The sequence below is a fragment of the Callithrix jacchus genome, chromosome 1 (genome assembly GCF_049354715.1).
Source record: "Callithrix jacchus isolate 240 chromosome 1, calJac240_pri, whole genome shotgun sequence".
NCBI lineage: Eukaryota > Metazoa > Chordata > Mammalia > Primates > Cebidae > Callithrix > Callithrix jacchus.
In genome coordinates, this window is record NC_133502.1 from 143,452,332 (window position 1) to 143,465,107 (window position 12,776).

Sequence of the window (12,776 nt, forward strand, 5' to 3'; positions counted from 1 at the left end):
GCATGGTTGTACGCACTTGTAGTCCCAGCTAGCTACTCAGGGGGCTGAGGCAGGAGAACTGCTCAAACCTGGGAGGTGGAGGTTGCAGTGAGCTGAGGGCGCACCACTTCACTCCAGCCTGGGCAACAAGTGAGACACTGTCTCAAAAAAAAAAAATTACTATTAATGCAATTGTGATTTTTTGCAATCCCAAAAATGCATTTGTTCTGCTAACACTGTCATAATCTATCACTGAACTGCTGCATATCTGAATTATCTCTGAAATCCTCGCTATGCCTAGTACATAGTAAGCATTCAATAAATGTTTACCAAATCACTATTATTATCGTTTTGTGTGTTTGTAAGACAGACTCCCTCTGTCACCCAGGCTGGAGTGCAGTGGTGTGATCTTGGCTCACTGCATCCTCCACCTCCTGGGTTCAAGTGATTCTCCTGCCTCAGCCTCCCAAGTAGCTGGGAGTACAGGTACCCACCACCAAGCCTAGCTAATTTTTTGTATTTTTAGTGAAGATGGGGTTTCACCATGTTGGCCAGGCTGGTCTCAAACTCCTGATCTCAGATGATCTGCCCACCTTTGCTTCCCAATGTACTGGGATTACAGGTATGAGCCACCATGACCAGCCCCAAATCACTATTTTTTAGTGGCCAACAGAAAGCAGTGAAATAAAGACAGAGGTTAATCCCCAAAAGAAATATAAATTATAAATGAGGCAAATAAAGTAACCTAGATAATAGTTTACGATTAAGCTAAAATAAAAGTCACTGCTAATCAACATACTTAACTAAAACAGGGTTTTTAAAAAATCAACCTTATTCTTCATTAAAGTCAGATAAACTAAATCCTTGTGTGTTTTTTTGGTTTGAGAGCTGCCCAGGCTGGAGTGCAGTGGTGCAATCTTGGCTCACAGCAACCACCGTCTCCCAGGTTCAAGTGATTCTCCCTTTTCCAGAGTAGCTGGGATTACAGGCACCCACCACCAGGCCCTGCTAATTTTTGTATTTTAGTAGAGATGGGTTTCACCATGTTGGCCAGGTTGGTCTTTTAACTCCTGACCTCAGGCAATCCACTGGCCTTGGCCTCCCAAAGTGCCAGGATTATAGGCATGAACCACTGAACCCAGTCAATCCTTGTGTATTTTTGGATTACAGGTGTGAGCCACATCCTTGTGTATTTTTAAGTCTCATAAAATTTAGCTGTCGAATTGGTACAGCTTTTTCAAGGATTATTTGGGCAATATACTTTTAATGAACTACCCAGCAGTCTTTTTTTTTTTTTTTTTTTTTTTTGGAGACAGAGTTTGGCTCTTGTTGTTCGGGCTGGAGTGCAATGAGGAGGTCTTGGCTCATTGCAACCTCCCTCTCCCAGGTTCAAGCAATTCTCTTGCCTCAGCCTCCCACGTAGCTGGGATTACAGGCACCCGCTACCTCACCCAGATAATTGTTTTTGTATTTTTAGTAGAGATGGGATTTCATCATGTTGGCCAGGCTGGTCTTGAACTCCTGACCTCAGGTAATCCACCCAACCTGGCTTTCCAAAGTGCTGGGATTACAGGCATGAGCCACTGAGCCTGGCCCTGGCAGTCTTAAATTGAGATAAACGTAAGGTCAGTTTCCTAACCCAGGACAAAATTATGCTAGGCAGTAAGAATAAAGGTCTAACTCCTGATTTGACTCCAAGTAATTAGAGGAAAGGAAAGCTTACTGTAGCCATAGGTTTCCACGGAGTACACACTTTATCTACCTGTACACCATAGACGTCAATGCTAATTACAGCAACAAAAAGGGCCACCCTCATCCTGAGCATGGACTCCTGAAATTTACTGTCCTAAAGTCTAAAGATCACCTTGCAATCAACTGTTTGGTGCATTTCTTACAAAATACAAAAACAAAACAGGCTGGGCATTGTCACTTATCCCTATTATAATCCCAGCACTTTAGGAGTCCAAGATGGGAGGATCACTTGAGCCCAGGAGTTCAAGACCAGCCTAGGCAACACAGTGAAACCCTCATCTCACAAAAAAGCTTAAAAGGTTAGGGTGGTTGACACCCAAAGTCCCACCTACTAAGGAGGCTGAGGTGGAAGGACTGCTTGAGCCTGGGAGACAGAATTGCAGTGAGCTATGATTACCACTGCCACTGTACTCCAGAGGGCAACAAAGCAAGCCCTTGCCTCAAAAAACAAACAGAAAACAGCAATTTGAGATACCAGTAACAAGTATATGGTAAGGCAGGCACAGTGTCTCACACCTGTAATCCCAGCACTTTAGGAAGCCTAGGCGGACAGATCACTTGAGGTCAGAAGTTCAAGACCAGCCTGGACAATATGGTGAAATCCCGCCACTACTAAAAATAGTAAAAAAATTAGCCCGGTATAGTATCTTGTGCCTATAGTCCCAGCTACTCGGGAGGCTGAGACAGGAGAATCGCTTGAACCCAGGAGGCAGAGGTTGCAGTAAGCCAAGATCGTGTCATTGCACTCCAGCCTGAGACAGAGCAAGACTTCATCTCAAAGGAAAAAAAGAATACAGTAACAATGTATTAAGAAAAAGTTTTCACTGAAAGATTGCCAACAAGACCTAGAAGTACATCATGACATAGAATGGGTGATGTAAGAGTTTCTTAAGCACATCAGCTGGGCGAGGAGGCTCACACCTATACAATCCCAGCACTCTGGGAGGCCAAGGTGGGTGGTTACCTGAGGTCTGGAGTTCAAGACAATCCTGGCCAAAAGGACAAAACCCTGTCTCTACTAAAGACACAAAAATTAGGCTGGGCGCAGTGGCTCACGCTTATAATCACAGCACTTTGGGAGGTCAAGTTGGGAGGTCAAGGCAGGCAGATCACAACATCAGGAGTTCAAGGCCAGTCTGTCCAATATGGTGAAACCCTGTTTCTACTAAAAAATACAAAAATTAGCTGGGTGTGGTGGCGCACACCTACAGTCCCAGCTACTCAGGAGGCAAAGGCAGGAGAATCTCTTGCACCCGGAAGGCAGAGGTTGCAGTGAGCTGAGATCTCACCACTGCACTCCAGCCTGGGCAACAGAGTGAGACTCCATCTCAAAAAACAAAAAGACAAAAACAAAACAAAAAAATTACAGGGCTTGGTGGTGTGCACCTGTAATCCCAGCTACTCAGGAGGCTGAGACAGGAGAATGGCTTGAACGCAGGAAGGGAAGATTGCAGTGAGACAAAGTATCACCACTGCACTCCAGCCCAGGTGATAAAACAAGATTCCATCTAAACAAAAAAACAGAGAAAGAGTTTATTAAGCATACATCCCCAAATAATCTGATTGTTTTCTGGTGGCAATAGGGGGAACCAGCTTCCCAAAAATGTCAGTCAGTGCTTAATTAAAAAAAAAAAAAAAATTGGTGGGCACACCCCTGGGAGAGTAAGCAAGTTATTTGGCTTTCGTGGGCAATCAATCATTCTGGTAACACAAACATAAAGCAAAGTAGACCCAGATTTCTATATATCTTCCTCTAAAGTACTTTTCAGTTACAATTTCAAACTTAAAAAAAAGTTCCAAGCTCAGTCTTGTTGTTTTTTTAAAGCTGAAAGTATTACAATTTAAAACTCTGAAATGTAGTCATTTAAACACGTTCCTGTCACTATTAACAACAACACTCCATTATCCACTTTTGGTACTGTCTCCAGATGATTCTTAATCCCTGCCTGACTTGTCCCTACCAACAAGTACTTGGATACCATCTTTACCCTGCCTACCCCCACTACTTGGTTGTGCGGAGAGAATTATAATTGCAGTGATTTCGCCTTTAGAATATCCTCAGAGCACAAAGCTTCTTTGTATAATGGTAGAGGGAGGGTGCCCTCCAGGCTCCAAAGAAAAGGGTGGGTGGTGGCAACAGAGGAAGAGCAATTGGAGCCACTGTGGTGGCCCTCAGTTCTAGTTCAATATTGTTTATGGGGTTTTACTTGTAGTGACCAGCCAGGGTTCTGTTCAGCCTCTGCACCTCCTCCCATGTGGGGGTGGAGAGAAGAGCAGGGCCTATCCTGGCAAACGGGCACAATCACCAAGCCCAGAAGACCAGGGAGCAGACAGAAGCAAGAAATTTGGGAGAAAAGCAAGCAATAACTGTCTTAAGTTACACCCCTCTATGCTGTTCTCAAGACCTCAAGTGAGGAAGTTTTGACAACAAAAGCTATCACCCCAATTAACCAGTGGTTAGTACTGGCATTACTGGCACTCAATAGATGCTCAAATATGTATTGAGGTGGCAATAAATATCTACATAGAAAAACAAATCTATAAAAAAATGTTTTAACAAGACAGCACAAAAGCCAAATGAAAAATACTTTTTATTAATTATGAATCCCTGCTGGGCACAGTAGCTCATGCCTATAGTAATCCTAGCACTTTGGGAGGTAAAGGTAGGAGATTACTTGAGCTCAGGAGTTCAAGACCAGCCTGGGAAACACAGCAAGACCCTGTCTCTTTAATTATGAGTCTCAACTCTTCTCTATTTGTAAACATAATTATTAAATGAACACCTGTTTTACTTTCGGCCTTCTCTACTTCGGTTTAGCCTGAGAAACTGCTTACTTTTTAGTTCTCTGACAATAAAACAGATCAACAGAAGGTCAGCATGCAGCATCTGCAGCCACTAGAATCCAAGGTGCAGAAGCAGAATGGAAGAATGTACAGGCAACTTTTCAACTCCAAGAATATCCCAAATTGTCCTACTACCTAACTGCTTGCTATTGTTTTTTCCATGTATATAGTTTTTCTTTTTCTTTTTTTTTTTTTTTTTTTTGGAGACAGGGTCTCACTCTATTGCCCAGGCTGGAGAGCAGTAGCATCATCTTGGCTAACTGCAATCTCCACTTCCCAGGCTCAAGCGATTCTTGTGCCTCAGCCTCCCAAGTAGCTGGAATTACAGGCATGTGCCACCATGCCCAGCTAATTTTTGTATTTTTAGTAGAGACAGGGTTTCACCATGTTCCCAGGCTGGTCTCAAACTCTTCAGTTCAAGTGATCCACCACCTTGATCTCCCAAAGTGCTGGGATTACAGGCGTGAGCCACCGCACTGAGCCCCTTCCATGTATACAGTTGTTTCTCTTACTACTACTACTTCCCTATATTTTTCAACAAAGTCAAAGGATCAGTTTATACACCAAAACTCACAATCTCTCACTCATTTCTATATATATTTAACCACAAAAACAGAAAACGCAGTTATAGCTTTCTACAGTATGACTTAACTATTGATAAACCCTAATATATTCCCATCATTCAACTCTTAACACCTGTCCAACATCATACAGTTAACTGCGCTAAGCAGTCCCAAGAACAGAACTAATATCCATTTAATAGAACAGAAAAAAAACTGAATCTACTCTGGGTAAGGCCTGCAGGTAGGAATTGTTTATTCTCCTTCTGTAAGCCTAAGACCACTTTTGTTAAACATCTTTAGTTTTTAAATACACAATTTCTTTTAATAAATTCCTCTAAGACAGCAGCAAAAGCAAACAAACTTTCTATCTACCACCCTCAATCATGTTTAAAATAATAAAAAAGACAACACAAACCACTTCAAATGCACCTTTCCCTTGAGCCCCCAAACAGCATTCATCCATGACAACTGTTCTGAAAAATACTCCGCCATTATCTGCAAAAGCAGTAGGAAGTTCAGTCTTGTCCTTGGTTTGCACTCCCGCTCCTCTCTCCAAGAAAAAATGAAACAGCAGGAAGGGTAAACAACCACTTAATGGAAAATACAAATGGGTAAATATTTTCAAAATTGGCTAAAAAGCCTCAGGTCTTCAGAAATTCAGGAATGCTAGTGTAGGGGGAAACAGGAGAGAAAAATAACTGCATTTATCCCTCCAAGGGAGCACTGTAAGAAAACAAGAGCAAGGGGCCGGGCGCGGTGGCTCACGCCTGTAATCCCAGCACTTTGGGAGGCCGAGGCGGGTGGATCACGAGGTCAAGAGATCGAGACCATCCTGGTCAAAATGGTGAAACCCCATCTCTACTAAAAATACAAAAACTTAGCTGGGCATGGTGGCCCGTGCCTGTAGTCCCAGCTACTCAGGAGGCTGAGGCAGGAGAATTGCCTGAACCCAGGAGGCGGAGATTGCAGTGAGCCGAGATCACGCCATTGCACTCCAGCCTGGGTAACAAGAGCGAAACTCCGTCTCAAAAAAAAAAAAAAAAAAAAAAGAAAACGAGAGCAAATGTGACATATAGCTACTATACTTTCTCTCCTTCATTTACCAGATACTTTTGTCTTTTTTTTTTTTTGAGACAGAGTGTCAATCTGTCCCCTAGGCTGTAGTGCAGTGGCACATCTCAGTTCACTGCAACCTCTATCTCCTGGGTTCAAGCAATTCCCCTGCCTCAGCCTCCCAAGTAGCTGGTATTACAGGCGCAAGCCACCATGCCCAGCTAATTTTTGTATTATTAGTAGAGATGGGGTTGCACCATGTTGGCCAGGCTGATCTTTAACTCTTGACCTCAAGTAATCCAACAGCCTCGGCCTCCCAAGGTGCTGGAATTATAGGCATGAGCCACTGCCCTCAGCCAACAATGTTTATTTTCCAAATAGCTTATTCTGTACTTTATTTCTCCAGCCTCATAGCGAAGTTTACCATTTTAAGCTGCGCTCTTTGGTTCAGCTGAGCGGTGATGAAAAGTCCTTTTCCATGAAAAGTTCACGTGGAGCCCCTAGGGCCAGCACCAACCTAGTCCTCATGGCAAAGCCCACAATGTGTATGTATAAAACTATTAGTTACAGCTGGGCTAACAGCTGCAAAGCTGCAAAGCAGTGCTAGATCACACAGCACCTTTGTATGGATTAGAAAAGGTGCCCCTTCTCTGAGGGCACACAGTTCCACATGAGGTACTCATCTTGGTAAGTGGAGCACAGAATAGATTCCTACCCTCACTTGCCACCTGAAACAGGTATCCCTGTGCTGGGTGCAATCTCTACGGTCCTACACAGCAGCACTGTTAAAAAGTGTACCTGGGCAATGCTGCACCTTCAAAGTGGGTCTCCAAAAAGAGGAACCTTAACAAAGACAAACAGGCACTTCACAAAGACAAACAGGCACTTTCACTCTCAGAAAGCCTCAGATTTGTTAATATAAATTCATTCATAAACACATCAGGACTACAGGAAAAAAGATCTAGCAGAGAAGGAAAACAAGCAAATTTTGGAGAAAGGACACTCTTCCATCTTGATGGATAATCAGTTGTTTGCTAAAGACCTTAATCTTTAACCATAGGTTCAGATAGCTGAACCTCAAATGTTGGTCATAAGCTAAAACAACCACTAGCATCTACAGAAGGATGGACCATCTTTCTTGTATGAAAGACATAATCAGGCTGGGCATGGTGGCTCACGTCTATAATCTCAGCACTCAGGGAGGCTGAGGTGGGTGGATCATGTGACATCAGGAGTTTGAGACCAGCCTGACCAACATGGTTAAAACCTCATCTTTACTAAAAATACAAAATTAGCCGGGCATGATGGTAGATGCCTGTAATCCCAACTACTCAAGAGACTGAGGCAGGAGATTCGCTTGAACCCAGGAGGCAGAGGTTGCAGTGAGCTGAGATCGTACCACTCTAGGCAACAAGAGTGAGACTCCATCTTAAAACAAAAAAGAAAGACATGATCACGTTTACGTTTGGGAGTTGTACTTTCTCCAAATTTTCCTTCTCTGCTAGACCCCTTTTGCCCTTATCCTAACTTTAAAACCATATACAGGCGGGGTGCGGTGGCTCATGCCTGTAATCCCAGCACTTTGGGAGGCCGAGGTGGGTGGATCATGAGGTCAGGAGTTCAAGACCAGCCTGGCCAAGACAGTGAAACCCTGTCTCTAAAAAAAAAAAAAAAAAAAAAGAAAAAGAAAGAAAGAAAAACCCACATATAGTTGACACATGTACTTACAATCTGTAAAACCTGATAAATAACCCCGGTAGGTGGTGGGCCCCTTAGCTAATTCCATGAAAATCATAGGAATGGACAACCTAGATTAAGAGTGGTATGGCATATGCTCCACAAAAGAGGGAAAGTATCACACGGGTCAAAATTCCATCCCAGGGCTAACGCCCTTTTCGGCCTTCGCCCACCTGCACCCAGATGAATAAACAGCCATGTTGCTTACAAAAAAAAAAAAAAAAAATTCCATCCCAGTCATCCAGGAGTGGGAACAGAGGGGCAGTCTAAGGAAGAGCTGAGGCCTAGGCTGGGGCAAAGCTAAGATAGTGGTTCTCAACCTTCAGTGGACATAAGAACCTATTGGGGAGCTTTCTCAGTATCAGATGTCTGGATCCCTCCCTACCTTAATAAATCAGAAGGTCCTGGAGCACATCTATTTTGACAAAGCTCAAACTGCTGACGCAGGTCCACTAGAAAGTTTAGAAATAATGAGAAATCTTCCGCACCTACCAGCAGTTCCAAAATAAAAGTCACCCATTGCAAAACTAGGTTTAGCAGGTCAGAAAGGGATGAGAGAGGATCACCAGCCTGCATGTCTAACAGGCTGTGCTGAGCTGGAGCCTGTAGGAGAGGTCCATTGTTATGTGACAAAAACTGTGTTCTATAAACAAAATTTTTTGTATGAGAAATACTTCCAACACCTGAAAAATATTTAGAATATACTAAATATCTCTGTATCCTAAACCCAACATTACCAAATCTTAATTTACAATTACCTGATTGAGATTTTTTTTTAAGTAATAGAATATGAACGGTATAAAGCCCTTTGTGTACCCTTGTCTAATCCCATTCCTCATCTTCTCATCCCAAAGACAATCACTACTCTTAATATTCGTATTTTTATATTATCACCACATACAGGCATAGCCACAAACAATATTATTTTGCATGTTTTCAGATTTTACACAAGTGGAAAGATTCTGTAAGAATTCTTCTGACTTGCTTCCCAACTCCATATTATGTTTTTGAGATTCACCTATTTTAATGCATGTGGCTGCGGTTTATTTTTCATAGTGCTGTAATTAATGTTCAGTTGTGTGGGTCTATCTAAAAATGCATGTATTTTCCCGTTGATGGACATTTAAGCTGGAATGAGCATTGTTGTATTTTTTTCCCATACCTACTTTCTTGGACAAGTGTGCAAGGATTTCTTAGGGTATATACCCAGAAATGGACATTTTAGGTAAATGAGTATGTCTGCCCATCTTCATACTAAACACTAAATACCACTACTCTCTACGGTGGTTGGATCCATTTACATTTCCACTAAAGTGCATAAAAGTTTATTTCTCCATAACCTTAATAATACTCGATTTATCACAGCATTACATTTTTGCCAACCTGACCGATATGAAATGGCATCTCACTGTTTCAATTTGCATTTTCCTGATTGTAAGTCTCTCAAAGTACATTTTCTTGCTTTTAAGCATTATTTGTCAAATATGTGTTTCTTAGAGTTTTTTAGAAAAATCTAACCCATCTTGTCTGAATTGAGGCAGTCCTTCCCAAAGCACCCTGCCAACAGCCACCACAGCTGGAAAGCTAAGGTGCAGAAGGGCAGCAAGAAAACAGCTGACTTAAACAAGGAATCATCTTGGACAAAGGGCCTTAATTAATGCATTTGCTAATTAGTCTTTCCCTTCCCTCTTTTGTCAAGCCTTACTTCCAAGACAATACTGCAGGCACTGGGGGCCTGAATCCTTAGAACAGGAGCGAGAATGAGGGGGAGGGGGTGCTCAAGCTAGAACGTTTCTATAAAAGTATAGCTGTCCTTACTCAAAGAAAAGAAGCGACTGCAGACCTTGTAAGCTACCATCCACCTCCAACAGACTCCTATCAAACTCTTCACGTTTGGCATCTTCTTTGAAACATCCCAATATTTTTCTCTAGACTAGTCACCGTCCCCCGCCCTTCAGCAACCCTTTCATCTCCCTTCCCCCACAATGACTGAATACCCTCTCCTTTTTCCCCATTCCATTTTCTAGCTCCACGGGACCCTCTTCCCTGACTGTAACACGATGCTCGCTCTCTCCCTCGCCCCTAGAACTACAAGTCCTTTCCCCTTGCCTTTCCAAGAGATATCCACAATCAAAACAACCCACCTCATCATCCACCCCAAATAAAAACGGAAATCCCATGTATGACATGCCAGGCAGGCGGGTGACTCGGTCCCAATCCTCCCAGCTTCCTTCCCCCTTCACGCCTGGGATAGCTGTTCTTTCTCTGGGAGTTCTCCAAGTGTGGTAGGTCCAAACCACCTGGAAAAAACTCACATGGCCTTCTGCGCCGTAAATGTCTTTACCAGGGCCATGTATGCATTTCTGTATTCGGCATGAACGAAATTCGGGCCATTTACTGAAAAAAGGCACCTTACAGGCGCCTCCACAAAAGCGGGCAGGCCTCCCTCCCAGTAATTCCAGCTGAATTGGTTTAGTCCGTGCAGTGGTGGGGAAGGTGGCCTGGCAGAGACCAAACAGTCGCCACGATAAGAAGTTTCCGAAGCTCTGTCCTACTCACTCAAGAAAGCCCTCTCCCCGAGAGCACACCCCGCACGCACATAAGTCTCTCCGGCTGCGGCTCCCCAGGGCACCACCAAGCTTCCAAGCCGGCCCCCTGCTCTTCCGTCCCACCCCAAGAGACCATTACTCCCAAGCTAGCCCAAAAAGGGCTGAGTGGGTGTGCCAGGGTCCAGGGCCTGACCCCCTCCCCCCAGATCAATCTCCCTGAGCTCCCGGGTGCCGCGGAATCGGCCTCCTCCCAACCCCCTCTGCTCGGGGCCCGCGCCGGCCCAGGGTGGCCCTGGGTCCCAGCCAGGCTACGACTCTCACCAGCTATGTGACCTTGGGCAAGTCACTTCCCCCTCTAAGCCTCGGTTTCCTCCTCAGAACAGAGACCTAGAGAGATCCTGCCCTGAACACCCTGGGGGAGGGGGCTACCCACCCTGTGGGAAAACGCTTTGTGAGCCGCTCAGCGAGGCAGAGGAGCAGGGCTCGCAGGGGCTCCGGGGCCGGACAAAGCTGACCCGGACAACGCTCCTCCCCCTCGACGGGGCCGGCCGGCTGGACCGCAAGCCTCCGGCCCCCACCCGCCGGACAAACCCACGCCCCTCCCCGCCTGGCCCGCTCCGGGACCCCGTACCTGTTCCTGGCGCTCGGGCGCAGGCGCCGCCACCCTGAACGCCCGCCCGGAGAGGCCCGTGGCCCAGAGGGCTGAGGCGGTCCGTGGCGGCGGGCTCTGTCCGGGGCGGCGGCGGTGGGGGGCGCGGGCGGCGCGGGGGCCCGAGCTCGGCGGGGCCCGGCCTGGGAGACGACGACTGAGGCTGGAAGTGCGCGGCGGCGGCGGCTGCTGAGGCGGCGGCGGCAGCAACCGCGGCGGCGGCGCTTCCGCTCATGGCGGGGCCGCGAGCAGCGGCTCCGGCTGCGACTCGGCTCCGGCGCGGCGGGCGCTGGCTGGGCCCCGGCCGGCGGCAGCAGTGGTGGCGACGGAGGCGGCTCCCAAAGGGGGAGGAGGCGGAGCCGGGAAGCGGCGGCGGCAGCGGAGGGGGCGGGGACGCGGAGGGGGCGGGGATGCCGAGCCACCGCCGCCAATGGGCGCGGGGCTCCTCAGATGCGGCTCCGGGGGCGGGCGGGCGGCGCCGAGGGGTATCCTCAGTCTCCGCCGCTCCCTGAGGCGGAGAGGCCGAACTTGGGCCACCCGCCGGGAGAGCCGGGTTCCAGGGACTGCGTCGCCTCTGGGGCTAGGCCTCGCGTGACCCAAGACCGAGCTGCGCTTGGGCTCCGCTGCGTCTGGGTTCGCGCCCGCGAGGGGTCCGGGGGTTCGGCCCAGGTAGCTCCTATTCGCAGCCAGCGCGCCGGACTCCCTCCTCCGCTCCCTCGCACTGGAGCCGTAGCCTCCTTTCCCTCTCTTGGCTGTTTCCTTAAAGTTTTTCCCTTTCAGACACTGAGGAAAGAAACTCTCGCTTCTGTTCTTAGGCTGCGTTTCAGTGATAAATTAGTCCACGCGGACCCAGAGAAAACAGCAGAGAAAGAAACGAAAGAGATGGAGACGAGCTGCGGTCCCTGAGTCCCCGAGACCATCTTGAATGCTTAGCTGAAGCCAGCCGGGCTCAGCCCTGCATCTCGCCCCTTTCTGTGACTTTCTCTTCCTCTTTCTCACTTTAGATGCCCTTGTTGTTAGAAAACTTAGAGAAAAACATCCAGCCCAGGTGGGCCTAGTAAAAGAGGGGAGGCTGTAAGGTAAGGAAAGGCTTTTGAGCTGTGCCGACGGCTTTCCTATGAGGGGAAGAATTATGCGAGTTGGTGACCCCCTTTGGGCCCTTCTCCACTTGATGTGATGCTGCTCACTGAAACCGTTTCCTCATGTTTCTCTGGCTCTCATATCAACGCCTTAGAGGAGCAAAATAAACTCAACCATGTGTTAGGGATGCCTCCAAGTGCAGGCACGTAGGTGGGCCAGGGTGCGGCTAAACTGCTGAGTAGATCATTTCAGTAAAGTCTTATCCTTAGCCTTTCGCCACATACAGCCACCAACTAAGCAGAGAAAGAGCTCTCTTTGAATCTTCGGCAACAGACATTTCAAATTCCATGCTGACACTTAATAGGTGCCTGATCTTTCATTCATGCTGGTTTTTCCGTCATCACCAATGGGAATACAAGGATAAAAAAGAATAGTCGAGGACTTCAAAGAGTTTACAATCTCATTGGAGGACAGTGAGATATTTTTAGAAGTTAAAAACTACCTGGCACGGTTGCTCACTCCTGTAATCCCATCACTTTGGGAGGGTGAGGCGGGCAGATCACCTGAGGT

At 46.8% G+C, this 12,776-nt stretch overlaps 1 protein-coding gene across 13 annotated transcripts in view; it reads right to left on the reverse strand.

Annotated features, from left to right (window-relative positions):
• RNF38 (ring finger protein 38) overlaps window positions 1-11,466 on the reverse strand; it is a 147,158-nt gene extending 135,692 nt beyond the window's left edge. For 9 of the 13 annotated variants that reach the window (XM_078372233.1, XM_078372172.1, XM_008999411.5 and 6 more), the window contains exon 1: window positions 11,109-11,466. Coding sequence is in view for 8 of the 13 variants with exons in the window: in XM_078372172.1 (XP_078228298.1) it covers window positions 11,109-11,361 (253 nt within the window). In the remaining 5 variants the exon portion in view is untranslated. Of the gene's footprint in view, window positions 1-10,072; window positions 10,181-10,910; window positions 10,984-11,108 lie in introns of those variants that run through there. The other 4 variants (XM_035252006.3, XM_078372196.1, XM_078372184.1 and 1 more) reach the window with 2 other exon arrangements.
• Between the last annotated feature and the right edge of the window lie 1,310 nt (window positions 11,467-12,776).